The 22,263-nt window shown below is 38.8% G+C and overlaps 1 protein-coding gene across 1 annotated transcript in view; it reads left to right on the plus strand.

The window, feature by feature from the left end:
- The window catches only part of LOC122794902, a 2,498,277-nt gene that overhangs the window by 693,584 nt on the left and 1,782,430 nt on the right, over positions 1-22,263 (plus strand). Inside the window, exon 6 of the mRNA XM_044063498.1 lies at positions 2,681-2,780. Within this exon, the coding sequence (XP_043919433.1) occupies positions 2,681-2,780 (100 nt within the window). The remainder of the gene's footprint in view (positions 1-2,680; positions 2,781-22,263) is intronic.

Here is a 22,263-nt window from a genome sequence, read left to right on the forward strand (position 1 = left end):
TTTCTCCCCGGACCTCCACTGAAAATAGACTTTGTCTAAGTCGGACTTTCCCGGTCAACAAATGTTAAATAAGTAAATATTAAAATGACAGGCTCTGATTCAAGAATGTGACCTGATATGCACACAGGCACAATGTATGTAAATCTGAAATGCACTCTGCTCAATTTGACTTTTATTTTTTGTTACTTGCAGCCTTTTTTCCAGAGTAAGTAAAATACATTCCAGTAGGGATATGACTGCAGCTGCTGTATGTTTCATAATGTTTTCACCACAGTCAGTTTGTGTTGTGACTACCTAGTTGCATTACTTCCAGCCACTTACCTCCTAGAATGGGGGACAAAGCCAAATACAACAATGGACAGAGACCTAAAATCAATGATGCTTTTTAAATATTGGTATATCTGACATAAAAAGATAACAGAATTTAAGAGGCACAAATTCACGTGTATTAAGTAAAACAAGTAGCTGTCGTCCGCAACCTTTTCTCAAAAAAAAAAAAAAAAAAAAAATCCCCTAGTGAGGGAAAGAGCACAATTTTAAGGCAAAATCAGGGACAGTTGTGAACCGTGCCTGGTCAAGTAGTCCACACACATACTAAACACTGTAATGTGGATTTCTCTTCTTAAGTCAACTTTTATTATATTTTCATTTATTTGTTTTTTTTGTTATTGCAGTTTTCAGCATATTTTGACTTGAATCCCTTCATTCACTCTTTGCTGTTTTTATGTTAATTGTCTGACAGTTTTCTTTGGATCCAGGTCTTGTAGTATGTTAATAAAGCATAGCTCTTGTGTGTGCCTTACCATATTCAATAAATGTTTTAATATCCCAGCCTTCCATGGGATTCAGTAATTTGTGGCTAGCTCTGGTGTACATGCCTTTGTCTGTTTAACTGTAGATTGCCCTTAGATGGCTTGTCTCAAGTTAAAAATAGATTTGTTCTTCTTTTCAGTTTCCTTAATTCAAGTCTCTAAAATAGTCCTTAATGTGTCCCTGGTCTAGTGTGATGCTGCTGCTGACAGACTATGGTGTTTGTGGTGTAATAAACTGATATTTATGCTTTGTATTGTCTTCATTTTAGGAAGAAATCTGATTTGATTGGTGGGCAGAACTGTTTGCTGAGGTAGCAGGTACATCCTTTAAAGTAACAAAGAAATAATGGCATGAGACTTGAAAATGTTGTTCCGCTAATGCTGAGAATGTTTCCTCTTTGTAGCTAGTTTGATTTTATTGTGGCAGTCCAGTTTTTTCCTCAGCATTATTAGGTCATTATCACAGTACTCTTTTGTTTTTTCTTAAACAAGGAACATCTTTATTAAATTATCACTTATGATGTAGGCAATCATACATTTATATAAATGAAAACAAACCTTGTTGACATAATTTTAGCTGCAGACATTATACATCACTTATAATGTATCCAGTCATTGTCAAACATTACATGGCTCATTCAAATCTTGCCTTCTTTTAAACCTCATTCCTCCTCTGCATGTATTGTTCCTGCAATTCCCATTTTTTATGTAAGTTGCTCTTGCCCTTTTCTAAATATCCCAATTCCAGTTGCTTTATGTCTGTTACTATATTCACTACTTCTGGTACAGTTGGTTTAGACTATGATTTCCATTTTCTAGTCACTGCTTTTTTGGCAGCCACCATAATTAAACTCAGCAAGGCCTTACTATGTCTAGGCAATTGTGATTCTATCATTGCAACAGTCCAGTGTTTGTTGATCCCACTTAATAATTCCGTGCTCGAGATCTTTGGATATGGTGAGCTTACCTCAGAGCTGCTTTTTTTCCCATTTAAGTGTTCCCCTTGCCATGGGACCAGGGTAATGATATTGCTAAATGCAGTCACCTCCTAGAAGAATGTTAAAGAAGGTTGCCATGTTTCCTAATAATTTAAATCTAGATAGACTTTCATGGTTTAATTTATTTTTGTTCTAATGGCCTGTTACTGTAAGCTGAGCTCAGGACAGCAGATGAATCTCCTGTGTCGCTTCATTTTACTGCTGACTCTCCTCTCAGAATCATCTTATGTTCAGTGTGGCTGTGCATACTTTGCACACACAACAGAAATGCAGTCCTAAAATATACAGTTTTAATCTCTTTGTGTGTGTGTGTGTGTGTGTGTGTGTGTGTGTGTGTGTGTGTGTGTGTGTATGTGTGAATTTGTATGTGTGAATGTGTGTGTGTGATTTTTTTATTAAATTTGATAACTGGCTGGGCGAGTTGGTCAAGGACCCTTTTATGTCATGAGTGACCTGATCCCAAAGGCAATTACAGCATGCATGTTTAAATTTTCAGTTCTGTTTGATAGTTTATTGTTGACATTTCAAAGTAACCTGTGCTTTTGTGTATGTCTGTCTGTGTCCTTGTCCATATCATTGTGTGAAAAAGAGATGAGATATAAACAGAGACCTGGTAGTATGCTACACCTGGGCTGACCACTTTTTCATTGTTTCAGGAATACATACTCCGATGCTATGTTTATAGCTATTCCTGTTTATGCCTTCATTTGTAAATATGTTCTTTGGAAGACATCTGCTTTCAGGTTGATAATGTGTTTCAGGATACATAGGTGCAATGGGTGCCAAAAGTGAAATCTAGTCAGATTTGTAAGTCACATTTTGCCCAAGAGTTGTTTTGGGTTTAGATTTTGTTTTGTTTTCCTTTGACAGAGCCCGACCAATAAGCAGAGCACTGGATCATGGTGCTGATATTGTTATAACTGGTCGTTGCGTTGATAGTGCTATTGTTCTAGGACCTCTTATTCACACAGTAAGTTGCATGTTTGTAAATGCTTTCTCTGTTAATCATCGTATGTGGCTAGTCATTGATCAGCATGGTGTATCAGATTCAAGGTTGTCAGTTAGATTAAAAAGAATAAAAAATTGTAGAGAAAAGCACCATAACCTCTTAACACAATAATTTTTGTTCATACTGACTGTTCTTGAGTTAATAAGGACTTTAATCAATGCAGACGTATTAACAGGGAGCGATTTTTTTTTATACTTGGGAATTATCTCTGGGTACAACTGATTACTTTAGGAAAAAATTACATATTTGAAGAGGCTGACAGAGCAAGTATAATGGATGCTTTTCCACATTTTTTCCTTATGAAAAATGCTTCTTCCTTCCTAGCACCCAGCTCTAAATTATGGCACATATTGGTCTCTGTCTGCACTGTTTCTGTCCATTACTGTCATTTTTCTCAAGTATTTTGCATTTCTTAATCCGAAAATTATTGTCCAGATTGGTTATGTATTTCAGTTGTGTTTCTTGTAACAGTACATGTTGCTGTCGCAAAAGTGCTTGTGTGACAGTATGCTCTGAGGTGGAAGATTCAGTCTTTTCCACTGTAATCTGGTAAGGCTAGTAAGACACAAGACCTTAGTCTCTTCAGCCTGCTAGCAGCAGTGTAATCCTTGTACAGAATGTTGGAAATAGATGATATTTCCTTCCGTGCAGTTCAGTGAAATTTCAATTTGTCAGATTAAGTCTTCTTCAAACTACTGTTGCGTGCGAAAAGAAGACCTTTAAGGAAGTCAGATGCTAAGAAGAACAGTAAGACATGGAAAAAAAGAATAGGGTTTGGGAGCAATGATCCAGATTCAGAAGAAACCATTCTTCTCAGTCAAAATCTTTCTTTGCTATTAGGAAAACCATTGTCCAGATTTCTGCTCCATTTCAGCTGGAATCTCAGGCTGGAATGTCATCTGCTTCAAGTTTCTCCCTGTCATGTGTTTTAGGGACCCGTACAATACATGAGTGGCTTTTCTTCTACCTCTTGTTAGCATACTTCAAGTCAGACCACCTCAGCCCATGCTTTAAGGTTAGTAAAGCAGTGACATTTCTACCAAAGCCTTTTAACATTTGGCTTATTTAGTTTATGTACTGCATCTCCATTGTTTCAGATTAAAGATTAAATCTAATCTGCTATTGAGTTATTTGTTCAATTACATCTGAGACCAGTTCAGAGATATCCTGGCATATTCTTTCAAAAGATGGGTCCTTTACCCCTTTGCAGAAACATAATCATTTTTTTAATAAAAAGTATATTTCCTAACACATGGGTAAGTTGTCATCTTTAAGGGTAGAATATGCTTTCAAGGTATGACACCAAACTATAGACATATGTTGGGCAAAAAATGTAGTTGCCTCATCTTTTTATGTTGAATTAGCAATGCAAGCTAAATGTTTAATAAAACAATAATTTTAAATTTTTTTTAGAGTATCTTTAGCACTGAGAGATGAAAAAAATGTCATTGGCTTGTGGGTACATCATCATCTTTTTTGTTATAATTCATGGAATTGTTTATCCATAGATAAGGTGTCACTTCTCAATGTCTTCTGCAGAGAGCTTTGAATCTCTTACAAGTTTAAAAAATAAGGAACTGATGAATTAATGGAAAATATGGATATTTTATGCTGTGTCTTGACCTGTGTTTAGCTAGTTTGTTTTGAGGATTATCTTTCTTGCTTGTTTTTCATATGTCGGCAAGTACATGGTACATTCTTTTTGATTGGGTAGGTGTTCTGGTTCAAGGACCCTCAGGCTAGAGGAAGCAACAGTTAATTATGGATAGGGAGTCATTCACATTGCAACAGTACATGTATGTATTGCAAAAAAGAAAGAATTAGATCCGGTTGGTAATGTGTATTGCAAAAATAAAGGATGGGATTCAGAAATGAAAAGTACAGTATATCAGGAGAAATTGTGCAGTGACTAGTGACACACAGGACAGGTCTGATTTGGAAACATGAGTAGCACCACCACACAACCTGGTAAAATTGAATGATTCTCATCTTATGTAAATGATGGTATAATGATATAGAAGTTAGCAAATGTATGGTAATTAACCCATTTGTAAATGCAAACTCGAATAAACAACATGGCAGAGTGATTCCGAAACATAAAAACTGTGAGACGAGCAGCATCCACCAGCAAGTTTTTACACTGCCATTTCTTGGTGAAAAGAGACAAACTGTGTTAATATGCCAAGAGTAGCATCAGTAATAAATGATCAGATCAGTGTGTATGTGTGTGTGTGTGTGTGTGTGTGTGTGTGTGTGTGTGTGTGTGTGTATACATACATTTTATATATATATATATATATATATATATATATAGGACGTTTGCTCGAGTGAGCAAACGACCGAAACCCAAATGGCTGGGCATACTTACGCGAAAGTGCTTTTCACTGAAGAAGCAGTTTTGCGTAAGTATGCCTGTTGCCAAGGCTGTACTACGGTGTGGGTAAGGGAAATTTCCCTTTTCCCCACTGTAGTGCGGTCTCGGAGGGAGAATATTAAAGTAGGGGTGTGGGGGGGGGGGGCAGGGGGTTGAAGCCCCCTTGCTAAAATGTAAATGTAGTCTTTTATTTGTTTTTTTGTAACACGCTTTAACGAAAGCGCTTTTTCAATAAAAGCGCTTTTGTTAAAGTGTGTTCGGTTATTATGGATTCGGACATTTGCTCACTCGAGCAAATGTCCTAGATCCATGTGTATATATTTATATATATATATATATATATATATATATATATGTATTTATATATATATATATATATATATATATATATATGTACCAGGTTGTGCGTCAGAGCCGGAACTCGGTACGTAAAAATCTACTGCCAGTCATTAGCGGACCGGAGTTCCGCTGTGGCAACCTCTAACCGGGAAAAGCCGAAAGACACAATATGTATATGGGCCATTCTCACAACCATTGTCCACAATGGTGCATATAGTAGCCCTCCACTTTGCAGATGTATCTGATTGTGCCTAACATCTTTGCTTGACTGTGGCATAGTTAAACACTATTTTGAGGACAGATACTCTGCAATGACTGTGGATGGTAATGTATCTGTAGCATTAACTGTCATTGAACCTTTCAGCAGCAATCAAGAGGCTTGGTGGATGTAACACAAGCATCTGGCTCATGAACACTGTATCATTTCCTTGATATGTTATGTTGTAGGATGTGGAGGAGCAAGTATGACATTCACAGACTGTAGTATAGAAGAAAAACACACTGCAAGTGCATTCTATGAAATAGGTGTTACACTGCTGCAGTCATTACACTTGGGTTATCCTGCCGTCAGGCGGTTCCCCAGTCGGCCTGAGTTCCAAAGTCTTGGTCCGGTGTTGGTTGCTGTCACCTCCTCCCTGACGTCAGTGCGACAGGGGTATATAAGATGCAGCTGACGCCATTTTCTTCAGTCTTTCTTGCCGCGCGGTGCCCGAAGCAAAAGCAGTTTGCAAGTGCCAGTCGGCCGTCTCCTGAGATTTTCATTCCGAATCCAGAACCGAAGTCTTCTACAAAGCTAAGTACCCCGTTGGGGAAACTTTTTCTTACCTCAGACCGATGTCAGTAAAAGTTAATAACTGTATTTCTTGTGGGAAGCAAATACCTCATAAGGATTTCCATTCCTATTGTATCCCATGCCTAGGCCTTGACCACGACGTCACTGGCTGTCAGTTTTGTGCTAGGTTTAACAAGCGCACTATTAAACGTCGGTTTGATTTTGCCCAACATTATTTTGGTAGAAAATTCAATTATACCATGCCGTTGGAACTTCCGGCCACCGGAATACACAAAAAGCGCAAAGACAAGGATAGGCATCCGAGGCCCAAAACTGACTTCGAAGCCTCTTCTAGGCCAGTCGCCGGTTTTCCAGTTTTCAGCGAGGTGCCTTCGCAGCCCCTGATGACCACTTCTGTAGAACCTCAAGCCGCCTCTGACTCCCATGTGGAGATGGCTGGGCCTTCGGACGCACAAATTCTTCAGCCTACCGAGTCTAACCTTTCAGAGGGATCCGGAGTAGCTGAGCAAACCACAGCTACAGAGGGTGTCTTCAGACCTACTCAGTTAAGCATTAAACCTTCAGCTAAGTCTAAGCCTTCTTTAAAGTCAAAGAAACAAATACAGCATTCTCCAGGACAGGCCTCCATGCCTAAGAAACAAATGCTCAAAATGGCCGAAGACCTAATCACTCTGATCAGGGGGTCCCATCCCCCCCGAAAAAAGGCCTAGACAGGATGCAGACTATGACTCATCCGACCAGGTGTCCATCTCTTCTGATTCATCCGCAGACCTAGGATACTCTTTACCCACTTATGAGGATTTTGATGCTGAGGAATCAATTCCATCAGCCTCACCGCCTTAGGACTACTCCTTTGGGGAAACCCTACATGCCATGAGGGAGCATTTCCACTGGGAAGGCCAGGAGTATTCAGAATCCAAGAAAAGGCTCAGAGACTTCCTTTTATTACCTCAACACAGACCCCTTGCTATTCCGTCAGTGTTAGATATTGTGGATGATTTGTATACTGAATCCAGCTTAAATCCTGTTTCCTTACCTCCAGCTCCTGTTAAACCTGACAGATACTACAGAGTCCTTGACTCACATAAATTTCTATATAAAAGCCCTGTAGCTGACCCTGAAACTATTTCTCAGGGACCCAAAGGAGTTAAGGCCTCATCAGCCAAGAATCCAGTTCCCTCTGACAGAGATTCCAGAGCATTAGACAGATGGGGAAAGAAAGTATATACGTCTGCAACTTTAGCAATGAGAGCCTTAAATTGCCAGTTTCACATGCTAAAATATCAGCAATTTTTACTTCCCAATTAAAACAAAAAATGCTTCCAGAATCAGATCCTCTTAATTTTAAAGAAATGCAGGATTTATTGCATGCAGCTGAACAAGTGGGAAAGCATACTTTGCAATGTGGTTTTGATTCTCTACAGGCCTCCTGCAGAGCAGCAGTTACTGGCTCTGTCATTAGAAAACATGCTTGGTTAAAAGAACATACGTTACCAGATCATGTTAAAGCAAAATTATTGGATGCACTTTTGAAGTAGGATGCGTTATTTGGAGTTAAGGCAGAAGAGGTATCAAAGAAAATGGAGGATAAGGCAAAATCTATGCAACCGGTGAAGGATTTCTTACAGGTTCAGCCTCCTAGATTTAGCAGAAACTGGCCAACTAAGAATGGGTCCTTTCCAATTGCAGACAGACCTCAAAGTGGAAGATACAGACGTCCAAGAGGTAGAGGTCAAACACAAGGTACTTACAGGCCTCGACAATGGGTTGCATCAGGCCAGAAAAAAGGGGAAGACAGGCCCCAACCTTATAAAAAACAGCTCCAATGACTTCCCACTACAGCTGCCAAACAGCTGCCAAACAAATCATTCTTGGCAGCCCCCTTGGGAGGAAAACTGGCACTCTTCTACCATAATTGGCAAATGATCACCAAAGACAAATGGGTTCTCAACATTGTATTTCAAGGTTACAGGTTCCACTTTCACACTCTGCCAAGGTTAAAAGGAATGCCAAACCTGCCACCAAATCAATGAGCAGAGGCTCAAATACAAATTACAGCACTCATGGATATGAGAGCTATTCAAAAGGCACCATCACAGGAGCAAGGACAAGGATTTTACTCAAGACTCTTTCTAGTACCCAGAAAGGACAAAGCCTGGAGGCCCATTCTGGATCTTTCATCTCTAAACACTTACCTGGATGTTCCGAAATTCAAAATGTTGACATTACAGCAGCTTCTTTCCATGCTGGGCAAGAAAGCTTGGCTCGTGACTTTGGACCTCAAAGAGGCATACCTGCATGTCCCTATCAGACAAAACTGCAGAAGATACTTCAGATTCATAGCGGGTTCAATGCACTACCAATTCTCTGCACTGCCCTTTGGCTTATCTACTGCGCCCAGGGTCTTCACAAAGTGCCTGGCACCAGTAATTACATTTTGCAGACAGAAAGGAATTCAAATTTATCCGTACCTGGACGATTGCCTGATTCAAGCAGAGAGCAAGGACATTCTTCTAAAGCATCTGGCGTTTGTAAAAAAGTTATTAAGTTGCCTGGGGTACACAGTAAACGAAAAGAAATCAAAACTAGTGCCCTCACAAGAGATTATATTCCTGGGTGCCAGCTTGAACACAACGGCCCAGATGGCTTATCTCACGCCAGACAAACAAGGACAACTGACTCAATACTTTCAATTGATGGCAACGAAGACCCAACTCCCTGCAAGAAAAATTCTGCAGGCCTTGGGTTACATGGCATCTTGCATATTACTAATTCCATATGCCAGACTGCATATGAGGAAACTACAGTGGTACCTAAAGAATGTATGGTCTCAACACTGTCAAAGTTTGGAAACAGTTATACCACTAATCCCTTGCCTTAAACAGGAGTTTCAATGGTGGGCTCAAGCTTGTCACCTCAACAAGGGACAGCCTTTTACACAACCCACAGCCAGGCAAACACTGACAATAGATGCATCGGATTACGCCTGGGGAGCACACATGGCAGGAAAATGTATTCTGGGCATGTGGCCTGCAGAACAAAGGCATCTTCACATCAATCAAAAAGAGATGCTAGCTGTACAAAATGCGCTTATAGCTTTCAAGGACCTGCTGCATCCAGGACAACTACTACTAAAGACAGACAACACCACAGTTATGTGGTACATAAGCAAGGGGGCACTCACTCCTACCCCCTATGCTTACAAGCTATGACCTTGTGGAACACAGCTATAAACCTTCAAGTTCGTCTGCAAGCACAATTCCTGCCAGGAGACAAAAACACACTGGCAGACGACTTAAGCAGAAACATGAGGGATCCCCACGAATGGAAGTTGAATCCACAAATATTCAGAATGATAACACAGAAATGGTGGAGCCCGGACATAGATCTGTTTGCATCCCCAATAAACTGCCAGCTACAAAAATTCTGCACAAGGAGTTACCATCCACAAGCATGAAAAGTGGATGCTCTCTCTTTCAGCTGGGAGAACCTACACGTATACGCTTTCCCACCACTACCTTTCCTGCCAAAGGTACTCATAAAAGCCCGGCAGGAAGAGCCAAAGATAATCCTGATTGCACCAGACTGGCCACGCCAGCACTGGTACCCAATCTTAAGGAGCTTAGCACAAGAACCACCCTGGATTTTGCCTCAAATCCCACATCTGCTGACTCAGCACAACAAACAAATACTACACAGCCAGCTAAAGACCTTAAACCTAGCTGCATGGAAGATTCCTTAGTCAAGCAAGCAACGACTCTCTCCAAAGCTGTTATGGATGTCATTCTGGAGGCCAGAAGGCCTAGTACCAGGAAAGCCTATTCGGATAAATGGAAGAGATTTTGTGCCTAGAACCAAGCTCACAGCCTTGACCCTCTTGTCCCAAACATTCCTCAGATACTACAATACTTAACTGAGATGCTGGACAAAGGACTCTCCTTCTCATCCATCAAGATCCACGCCTCTGCCATCTCTGCTCATTACAACACGGATCCACCAATTTTCTCTAATCCTCTGTTAAAACAGTACCTCAGAGGGGCTAAAAACATAAGACCACCCAGTAGAGCACCTTCTCCAACTTGGGACCTCAACTTTGTTTTGGAGAAGTTAACTTTACCTCCATTTGAGCCAGCCAACACAGCAGAATTAAAATATATCTCTTTGAAAACTGCTCTGCTCCTGGCAATAACATCAGCACAAAGAGTTTCAGAATTACAGGCATGAATGGCAGTAGAACCTTTCCTCATTTTCCACCAGGACAGGGTGTCTTTAAGAACTAACCCTACTTTTATGCCAAAGGTGGTATCCAGTGTGGCTCTAAACCAAACTATTCACCTGCCAACTTTTTATCCTAAACCATGGAATAAAGGGGAGAGACTACTGCACTCTTTGGACATTCACAGGCAGTTACGCTTCTACTTGGACAAAACCAAAGCTTTCAGAAAATCTGAGCAATTATTGGTAGCATATGCTGCAGGAGCACAGGGAAAAGCCATTTCAAAACAGACTATTTCAAAATGGATAGGACATTGTATATGTTTCTGCTACACATACCATGGAAAACCTGTTCCTAGCAGCATTAGATCTCACTCCACCAGGGCAACAGCCACTTCAACTGCTTACCTCAGGGGAGTACTTACCATTATATTTTGGAAGCAGCAACTTGGAGTTCTGTACATACCTTCACCAAGCATTACCATCTGCCTCTATACTCTAAATCAAGAGCTGGCTTCGCCACTGCAGTGCTGCAGGGCCTTATAGCCACCCCAAATGCCTTGTAGAACCAGCCACCCTTCCTCAGCTTTGGGATTCTACCCAAGTGTAATGACTGCAGCAGTGTAACAAGATGAACATAGTACAGTTTTGTACCTACCATAAATGTAGATGTTCGAGTGTATACACTGCTGCAGTCCAGGTTACCCTCCCTCCTTCCCCTCTTACTGGCTGGTACGTACCAATGTCTTCTACCCTTACTACCTATGGCCAGTATTTGCTGGTAGCTGTAAGTTGTTTTTTTGCTTTTCTTATGTAAGTTTTGTTAGCAATTGGAATTGCCTACCTATTTAGGGGCACCTGACATCTGGGGCAAGAAAAACTGAAGAAAATGGCGTCAGCTGCATCTTATATACCCCTGTCGCACTGACGACAGGGAGGAGACGACAGCAACCGATGCTGGAACAAGACTTTGGAACTCAGGCCGACTGGGGAACTGCCTGACGGCAGGATAACCCAAGTGTAATGACTGCAGCAGTGTATACACTCAAAAATCTACATTTATGGTAGGTACAAAACTGTACTTTTCTCTGAGGTTTTAGGTGTCATGTACTGCACCCACATTATCATCAAGGCCCTGCTTGAAACACATGAATACTGGTATATCAGTCAGAAGATTTTCCACTCTATCAACTGACAGATGGTTGCAATGTACAGGGTATTATATACAATGTATCTGTGCAACATTCAGACAGTTGCCATGACTCACAATCTGGAACCATGACCAGTGGTTTGTGTTGAGGTGACTTCCCACAGGCATAGATTATTGGTGATGTTGGATGTACCCTAGAGTGATGGCTAATGACACAGATACACCCACAGAGCATGACTGAGGTGCAGTACAATACCACATTGTTACAGACCTACAACATTGTTCAGCATATGTTTGGATTGTTGATGACCCACTTCCATTGTCTAGATTTCTCTGGTGGTGCACTGCAGAATGCTTCCATTTGCTCCATTTGCTGTGTGTTCAGTTCTGCACAACATGGCCATACATAGACAGCTATAGCAGGGATTGCACAGGCATTCCAGGCACACTGGAGCTAGCAGGAGGAGGTGCCTGTTGTTGAGGATCTGTCAGAGGAACTGGCTGCAGGGGAAGACCATGCAAGCCAAAGACAGCTGCACTATGCTGTGATACTGGCAAGGAATATGCATCTGGTCCACAACTATGAGCCAGATTAGAGAGATCCAATGTTTTTTATGTACTACTACGCCCAGGCTATGCTGTACAATGCATTGACTGACCATGCTGTGCACCAGGCATAACCTACCCATGTGGCACAGTGGTGTGAGGGTGGGGCACAATTGTTATGTGCACTGGTGTGGAGATATGAAGTGACAGCGATCAGCAGATGGCACATTGATGGAAGGGGGGACTATGAAATGTGGAAGGGAATGATTGACATGGTTGGGCGATTGGGAGAAGTTGGGTTTACTGTACAGATAGGGGATGATGCTTCATGTTAGAGGTCAATGTGGAGATGTAGCAGGTACTTGCTCAATAAGGATTACTAGGAATACAGCTCATATAGATGTGGAATATGAGGGATACAGCTCCTGCAGATGTGGTTGTGCTGTATGTGGCTGTGATGTTGTTCATAGGTTCATAGATTAGTACTAAGCTAACTGCCCTTGCGAGCCATTTTAAGTCTAGTCAGTTGTGCCTTGTGAGACTCAAACCCTGAACCTTGTGTTTGTAAGGCAAACACCTTAATCATTAGGCCTCCCTCCCAACCCCTGTGAGAGCTTTGGTGGAAGTGATGCAAAAAGTAAATGTCAGTGGACAAAGGGGTATCCCATCTGAGGAATGGCTAGGGTAACAACACTCACTGAGGAAAGGATGAAGCCAAATTGCAAGACTGCAACCACCTGGCTTTGCCATGCTGCACAAAGCTCACCACTGGTAAGAGGAAACGACAGAGTAGAAAAGATGAGTGGCACCCACAGGAACGTTATCAGGCCTGGCATGTAGATGCACATAGCCCTGTGGAGACAGTGGAGGCTTCCTCCTGTATGTGCAACACACCAGCCAGGTGTACCATGTATTGTATGCTCTCTTGTATGTTATCATTCATGTCATGCAGTACACCTTTCATCTCTGTCATTGTGGTGGCATCCATCTATGCCATTGCAGTACCAGTTTGAGCAATGAACACTATCCTTACATTCTCTGGTGGTGCTACTGTCCACTACTGATGAGTGGGTAGGAGATAGTGGTGCTTCCTGTATATGGATATCTGGTACAGCCTGCTCTTTCATGTACACTGGAGAAGAGGGGCAGTTTCCATAGGCAATGGAGCTATGTAACTGGAACTGGCCATCGACAGTTAACACTACCTACAGGGATACTATGTCCTCAGAGTGTGCTACTTGTTAGGTCATTATTATCCTTAGTGTCCAGTGTAACATTGACATCACGTGTGCCCTGCTCCACTGTAAAGGATCCCATGACAGTAACATGTTTTGCAGGCACACACTTGTGTAACACTCCTGATTTGTGGCAGTCCCACTTTCCAGACCTGCAACAACAGTACAAATAATGTGTGTGTAGAATGTAAACAGACCTACAGTGTGTTGTATGCTTTCATGCCTTCATCCCATATGTAGCTGTAGGGCAGAGTTGATGGTGTTGAGCATTCCTGAGCTTGTGGCACAGGAATGCCACAGTAATGTGTTAGTGATAGAAGGAAATACCAACCTGGTGTATTCTCAAAAGAGACACAGGATGGTGCTTCCAGGTCATTCAGGCTTCCACCAGGTATTAGAATCCTTTTTCTTTCCTCAGACAGAAACATGCAAGACTCTTCCATGACAGTGAGGGTGGTCTGCAGTGTGGGATCCCCACCCATGACCATTGTCTCCCATGCAGGGGTTTGAAATTTTGTGCAGGTATGCAGATTCATATCATTGACACTGCAGTGGACCTCTTGGGATAATGGTTGTGACCACTGACTGCATTAACATCCACAACCAGCTCACACCACACACTTTCTTGGAAGGGCCTGATCAGTCTTACCTGTGTTCAGAATACAATTCCTTGCTAATGGAGAGCCTGCATTAGCACATCAGTCTCTGCCTGGCAGAACTTCCCTAGGAGCTTTCTCTGCTTTGGCAACATGTACATACTTGTAAATTAGTATATACGCTTATGGTCAGTGAGCAGACACAAAGTATTTAGAACACCGTATGTACTGGTCATGCACCCATGTGGCAGCACTGGCCACAAAAGATGCAATACCCTTTTATACCAGGCCACTTCCCTATAACAATGCAGAAGGATTGCATGAGGATAGACTGTGTTTGACATGCAGCCTTGTCAGAACACACAGACCTTTGCCCAACACAGCACAACCAGCATGTGCTCCACATACACACCTATGCCCTATATTTGTTATCCACTGTGCCTTCCCCACCTCATCCACTAGGTAGCACACCTGATCCACTGGTGCAGAGTTTGTGCATTCCAGCACATCCATCTCCATCTAAGACATTTACCAGGGATTTTGCCCTCGTTACACATCCCCTCAACCATACATCTGGAAAGCTACTGCAGCCTGCAGCATACCTCTCAACCGTACCGAATTGCTGCCCCTTTAATTTCAGAATTTCCCCCTTTTTTTTTTTTTTTTTTGTTTGTTTGCTTGTTATTTCCCTGAAACGCTAATTCCACCTAAAACGCGGCTTTTCAGCGCTTCTGTGGATCCCTAGTGATATCTGCATTGCTTACTGTACTTATTTCCTTGTTTCACTTGAAAGAAAGTTACTGTTTGTCATTTTTGCATTTAAGTTACCTGAAACACGTTATATTTAAGTTACCTGTCACTTGCTCACTAAAGCAATTATATAAGTCAGCACTAAAATATTAAAAGCACTACACCCTCACAAACTCCCCTTGAGTACCTCGTTCCCCATTGGCCCTTTTCTTTCAGTTATAAAGGAATTCCCAATACTATTCTAGCATGTCCAAAGGTCAGTTATCAATCTCCTCTCCGGTCCGGCTGGTGAATCTCGGAATCTTGAGGCAATGTTACAACTGCCTCATGTACACAGACAACCCTCTCCTCCTCCCAACAAATTCCAACACATGTGAGAGATGCAACCATATAGCCATACTGGAGGCTAAGCTCCCTCAACTCAGTACTGGTGAAACCAGTCAGGAGGAGAAGGAAACCACACTCACTACAATTCCAATCTCACATAGACCTACCATGACAGCAAACCAAACACATAAACACACAAAAACATACTCGGAGGCTCTAAATAAAAATCTGCCTAAGCAGCAGAGACCTCCAAAGCAGACACCCAAGCAACCTCTACCCCAAAACAAAACTCGTGCAACACATAGCTCACAAAGCCAGTGTGCCGAACAGTCAAAGCCCTTAAGGCTAAACAACACACCTGATACACTTGTAATAGGTGACTCTGTTGTCAGGCACACTGACATCCCGCTCACCAGGCTGAACAAGGAGAAGGTCACGGTGAGCTGCTTGTCGGGCACTAGGATCCGCCACATAACACAAGCACTCAGGTCACTCCAAGGCAAGTACAAATATGACTCAGTCATTGCCCATGCTGGTGTGAATGACCTGAGACGTACCTCCCTGGACTACATGAAAAGAGACATAGAGGTGCTCTCTGAGCATGTAGTCCAGGCCGGTATGACCCTGACCTTGAGTAGCATCTTACCCTCACCAAGAATGATGCCACAATATGAAGACAAGATGATCAATTTCAACATTTGGCTTAAGTATTGGTGTCATTCAAAGGGGATCCAATGCCTGTCAGCCTGGGATGACATGCGCGACAAGCCATGATGCTTCGCTAGGGACGGCTTGCACCTGTCAACCCTGGGCTTTCGGATATTGGCAAAGGCTCTTGCTACCCCCATAGTGCCTTTTTTAGGCAAGGCTCAAAAGACAAACCCACCTCCATAGGTATCACAAGGGATAAGAAACTAAGAGTAATAAAGTATAAAGTACATTTATTACATTGACCACAGAAAGTTCATTAAGCGCTTTCGTCTCGGTCACGGAGACTTCATCAGAATGACATTACAGTCTTTCCCCTGTCTCTTTTATAACAGGTCAGATGTTCGAATTAACAAATAAAAACAGTTTTGCCTTAATTGAACATTCACATTTAAAGAACCACAATAAAATAATTCACTAAAAAATAAAACAACAAAAACTACGACATAAAAAACTTAAATATAAAAATAAATGTTTAAAAACCAGAATCAAATTTCCATGAATCAAATCATTATAAGGAGACCAGGTACATAAAGAACATAGACACTTTGTGAAAATTGTAAAAAAATGTCGAAAAACATATATTTGCTAGTCAAACTGGTGTTAAATCCATTATAAAATGGTCAAACTGTCATAAAATAATTATAAAACAATTCCCATTCCACCATCATTTTGTTAAAAACAAGAAACTGCAGTAAGGACTATAAAAATTTCTTATACCCATATAACAAATAAGTGGGTTCATCATCCAATGTGTACATATATAATATAATATGATACGATATATTACCATATAAAAATAATAATTGATTAATATCTTAAATATACATATAAATATATTTATAATTACATAAATAAATATAAAATAAATATATATGAAAATATTAATGTAAATATAAATGTAAATATTAAATATAATTATAAACATAGTATATAAATATATGATTTTAAAAAATATATATTTATTTTTGAAATAAGGCTGCACTTAAATAGTTTACAAAATCTGATATCTATTACATTTATTAAATTTAAGTTGTGTTGCAACCCTGGGTGATAACCGGACATGAAAGTTAAATTTGAGACAATTATAAAACATGTATGCTAAAAAATTGTATAAAAGTGTTATATAGAAATTACAGTGTAAAAAATATATAAAAAATATATAACATTTTTTTTAAAAAATTCTTTGTATAACAAATATATATATACAATAAAATCCAAGGTATTGTAATATGTTATTCCAATTCCTACAGAGTTTCACTTGAATTATATATATATATATGTATGTATATATATATATATATATATATATATATGTATGTATATATATATATATATATATATATATATATATATATATATACATATACAGAAATTTATGAAACAAACATGCCACTTATATGCCTAAGATTCAAGTATCATCTCTTCATTATTTTTGGGTCCAATGCTAAAATCTTGAGAGCTGGAGTAATAGATATGTGGTCATTGAGACCTTTACCACAACTTGAGTCCAACCTCAATTGCCATATCATTTCCCTGTACTCAATTTTAGTCTCCCATTCACCACCCCTCTCAGGATATTCTACCTCTTCCAGAACCCAAAATCTAAAATCCGCAGTTGGACACTTCAACGCATGTCTGTACAAGGCATTATTTTCATTGTGTCTGTTTATATCCCTAATATGTTCATAAATTCTATTTTTCAAATGTCTCTCTGTCTTCCCCACATAATAACTATCGCATGCCTTACATATCACCAAATAGACCAATCCCTTGGAACAGCAATTACTATATTTTTTAGCTGATATATTTAATTTTATACTAGACAGTTTAATATTTTTACCCTCCAAGATATAGGGACATTGTCCACATCTCCCACACTTGTAAGTGCCCTGCTTCCTTCTAGTTCCATTTTCCATGGGCTTCTTATGCTCTAAAATATTTTTAATATTAGGGTTCCTCCTAAAACTGAACCTAAGATCATTTTTAAACACTTCAGTTTTAAATGCTATACCCTTAAACATGTCCCAAATCTCATGCATGCTTCTTTTAAACTAACCAGACCCATAAAAATATGTAGTTGTCAAATATGGCAATACTTGTTTGCCATTAATGGCTCCGGCCATTGTTGTTTCATCAGGGGAATTAACTTTAGTAAGTTCTTCTCCAATTTTTTCATTTTCAGTATAATTGTGCTCTTGCTTCAAAAGCGGTATATATCTGGACCCCCTTCCCGACACCACGTATTCTTGTACTGATGTAATTAAATCCATAGGATATCCCCTTTCTTCAAATAAGCTTCCCACATAACTAATTTCATTCAAAAATTCATCATCATCTGAAATCATCCTGGCCATCCTTATCATCTGTCCCTTGACAATATTCCTTTTAAGGTGATAAGAATGGTCACTTTGATAATGCAGGTAAGCGTTAGAGAAGTTATCCTTCATGTATATATTAGATTTATATGTTTTGTTTGTCCGATCCTTTGAAAGTTTTACGTCTAAAAAATGTACCTCTTCATTTCCTATGGTATATGTAAATTTCAAAAAAAGTTGTGGTATTATTAATATAATGAATGAATTCATCAATTTTTCTTTCCATACCACTCCATAATATAAATATATCATCTAAAAACCTAAAATATTTTACTATATATCCATTAAAGTCAGACTTAAACACAAATTCCCTTTCCCAATATAACATGATTACATTAGCGTAGCTCGAGGCACAGGCAGATCCCATAGCTACTCCTTCCTTCTGATGGTAATAATCCCCTTCAAAATAAATAAAATTATATTTTAAAACTAGCTCCATGCTTTGTAGTACATTTCTGAAGTCCATAGGGCTCAACCAATCCATTTCACCCAAAATCCTCTCAAACCAATCCAAGCCTATGTCCTGCGGTATCACCGTAAAAAGCTCCCTAACATCTATAGTAATACAAAACATTTCATCTGTGTATTCACATTCCTTGATTTTAATTAAAAAATCCCATGAATCCTTTAAAATATGAACCCACCTACTATAAAACTTTTTTATCATAGCGTCTACATAAATAGCCATCGGTTGTGTCTTGGAACCATGGGAGGCTACAATAGGTCTCAGCGGGGTTTGAGAGGTATGAGATTGGTTTGAGAGGATTTTGGGTGAAATGGATTGGTTGAGCCCTATGGACTTCAGAAATGTACTACAAAGCATGGAGCTAGTTTTAAAATATAATTTTATTTATTTTGAAGGGGATTATTACCATCGGAAGGAAGGAGTAGCTATGGGATCTGCCTGTGCCCCAAGCTACGCTAATGTAATCATGTTATATTGGGAAAGGGAATTTGTGTTTAAGTCTGACTTTAATGGATATATAGTAAAATATTTTAGGTTTTTAGATGATGTATTTATATTATGGAGTGGTACGGAAAGAAAAATTGATGAATTCATTCATTATATTAATAATACCACAACTTTTTTGAAATTTACATATACCATAGGAAATGAAGAGGTACATTTTTTAGACGTAAAACTTTCAAAGGATCAGACAAACAAAACATATAAATCCAATATATACAGGAAGGATAACTTTTCTAACGCTTACCTACATTATCAAAGTGACCATTCTTATCACCTTAAAAGGAATATTGTCAAAGGACAGATGATAAGGATGGCCAGGATGATTTCAGATGATGATGAATCTTTGAATGAAATTAGTTATGTGGGAAGCTTATTTGAAGAAAGGGGATACCCTATGGATTTAATTACATCAGTACAAGAATACGTAGTATCGGGAAGGGGGTCCAGATATATACTGCTTTTGAAGCAAGAGCACAATTATACTGAGAATGAAAAAATTGGAGAACAACTTACTAAAGTTAATTCCCCTGATGAAACAACAATGACCGGAGCCATTAATGGCAAACAAGTATTGCCATATTTGACAACTACATATTTTTATGGGTCTGGTTGGTTTAAAAGAAGCATGCATGAGATATGGGACATGTTTAAGGGTATAGCATTTAAAACTGAAGTGTTTAAAAATGATCTTAGGTTCAGTTTTAGGAGGAACCCTAATATTAAAAATATTTTAGAGTGTAAGAAGCCCGAGGAAAATGGAACTAGAAGGAAGCAGGGCACTTACAAGTGTGGGAGATGTGGACAATGTCCCTACATCTTGGAAGGCAAAAATATAAAATTGTCTAGTATAAAATTAAATATATCAGCTAAAAAATATAGTAATTGCTGTTCCAAAGGATTGGTTTATTTGGTGATATGTAAGGCATACGATAGTTATTATGTAGGGAAGACAGAGAGACATTTGAAAAATAGAATTTATGAACATATTAGGGATATAAACAGGCACAATGAAAATAATGCCCTGTACAGACATGTGTTGAAGTGTTCAACTGCGGATTTTAGATTTTGGGTTCTGGAAGAGGTAGAATATCCTGAGAGGGGTGGTGAATGGGAGACTAAAATTGAGTACAGGGAAATGATATGGCAATTGAGGTTGGACTCAAGTTGTGGTAAAGGCCTTAATGACCACATATCTATTACTCCAGCTCTCAAGATTTTAGCATTGGACCCAAAAATAATGAAGGGATGATACTTGAATCCTAGGCATATAAGTGGCCTGTTTGTTTCATAAATTTATGTGCACATATATATATATATATATATATATATATATATATACACACACACATATATATATATATATATATATATATATATATATATATATATATATACAATTCAAGTGAAACTCTGTAGGAATTGGAATAACATATCACAATACCTTGGATTTTATTGTATATATATATATTTCTTATACAAAAAATTTTTTAAAAATGTTTTTATATATTTTTTATATATTTTTTACACAGTAATTTCTATATAACACTTTTATACAATTTTTTAGCATACATGTTTTATAATTGTCTCAAATTTAACTTTCATGTCCGGTTATCACCCAGGGTTGCAACATAACTTAAATTTAATAAATTTAATAGATATCAGATTTTGTAAACTATTTAAGTGCAGCCTTATTTCAAAAATAAATATATATTTTTTAAAATCATATATTTATATACTATGTTTATAATTATATTTAATATTTACATTTATATTTACATTAATATTTTCATATATATTTATTTTATATTTATTTATGTAATTATAAATATATTTATATGTATATTTAAGATATTAATCAATTATTTTTTTTTGTATGGTAATATATCGTATCATATTATATTATATATGTACACATTGGATGATGAACCCACTTATTTGTTATATGGGTATAAGAAATTTTTATAGTCCTTACTGCAGTTTCTTGTTTTTTAACAAAATGATGGTGGAATGGGAATTGTTTTATAATTATTTTATGACAGTTTGACCATTTTATAATGGATTTAACACCAGTTTGACTAGCAAATATATGTTTTTCGACATTTTTTACAATTTTCACAAAGTGTCTATGTTCTTTATGTACCTGGTCTCCTTATAATGATTTGATTCATGGAAATTTGATTCTGGTTTTTAAACATTTATTTTTATATTTAAGTTTTTTATGTCGTAGTTTTTGTTGTTTTATTTTTTAGTGAATTATTTTATTGTGGTTCTTTAAATGTGAATGTTCAATTAAGGCAAAACTGTTTTTATTTGTTAATTCGAACATCTGACCTGTTGTAAAAGAAACAGGGGAAAGACTGTAATGTCATTCTGATGAAGTCTCTGTGACAGAGACGAAAGCGCTTAATGAACTTTCTGTGGTCAATGTAATAAATTTACTTTATACTTTATCGCTTGGATCTATTTTTACCAGCTTGAGCGAGGAGAAGACCAATTGGACAGCCTTCATAGTTCCGGATTACTTTTTTGGTGTTTGTTTTTAGTGTTGTTAGCGGTTACTAGTTGGTTTTTGTGGTGGTCCGGATACGGGGAGTCCTGGTTTATCGAGACGAATATGGATGGTAGTGCAATGCTCAACGAACTACTTAGAGTCATACAGGCTCATTCTCAAACTGATAGCACGCACGCAGGCTCTAGTAGTGGCGTACCTTGCGCACAGAGCAGTCCTAAGGACCCCAGAAGTGGGCGGAACGGAGAGGAATCAAACAATTTTTTGAGAACGGATGGTCACAATGTGAGGACAAATGGTTATCGTAATGGAGATACACAACGTTACGGGAACTTGGACAATACACAACAACCGTTTATAGAAATATACAAGGACATTGAATTCGGAGCTTGGCTCAATAAGTCTTTTCACAGTGACGCAGGCAACGCGGGGCGAGGAGTCAATCGTAATAGGGAACAAGTTCATGGTTCTACTTATAAGGACAAATGTAAAATGTTTAAAAAACTATTGTCTAAATACAAATCCTTAATTGTCGAAAATTGGTATTTCGACAA

Source organism: Protopterus annectens, chromosome 2.part1 (genome assembly GCF_019279795.1).
Source record: "Protopterus annectens isolate FY-2018-M chromosome 2.part1, PAN1.0, whole genome shotgun sequence".
Taxonomy (NCBI): domain Eukaryota; kingdom Metazoa; phylum Chordata; order Ceratodontiformes; family Protopteridae; genus Protopterus; species Protopterus annectens.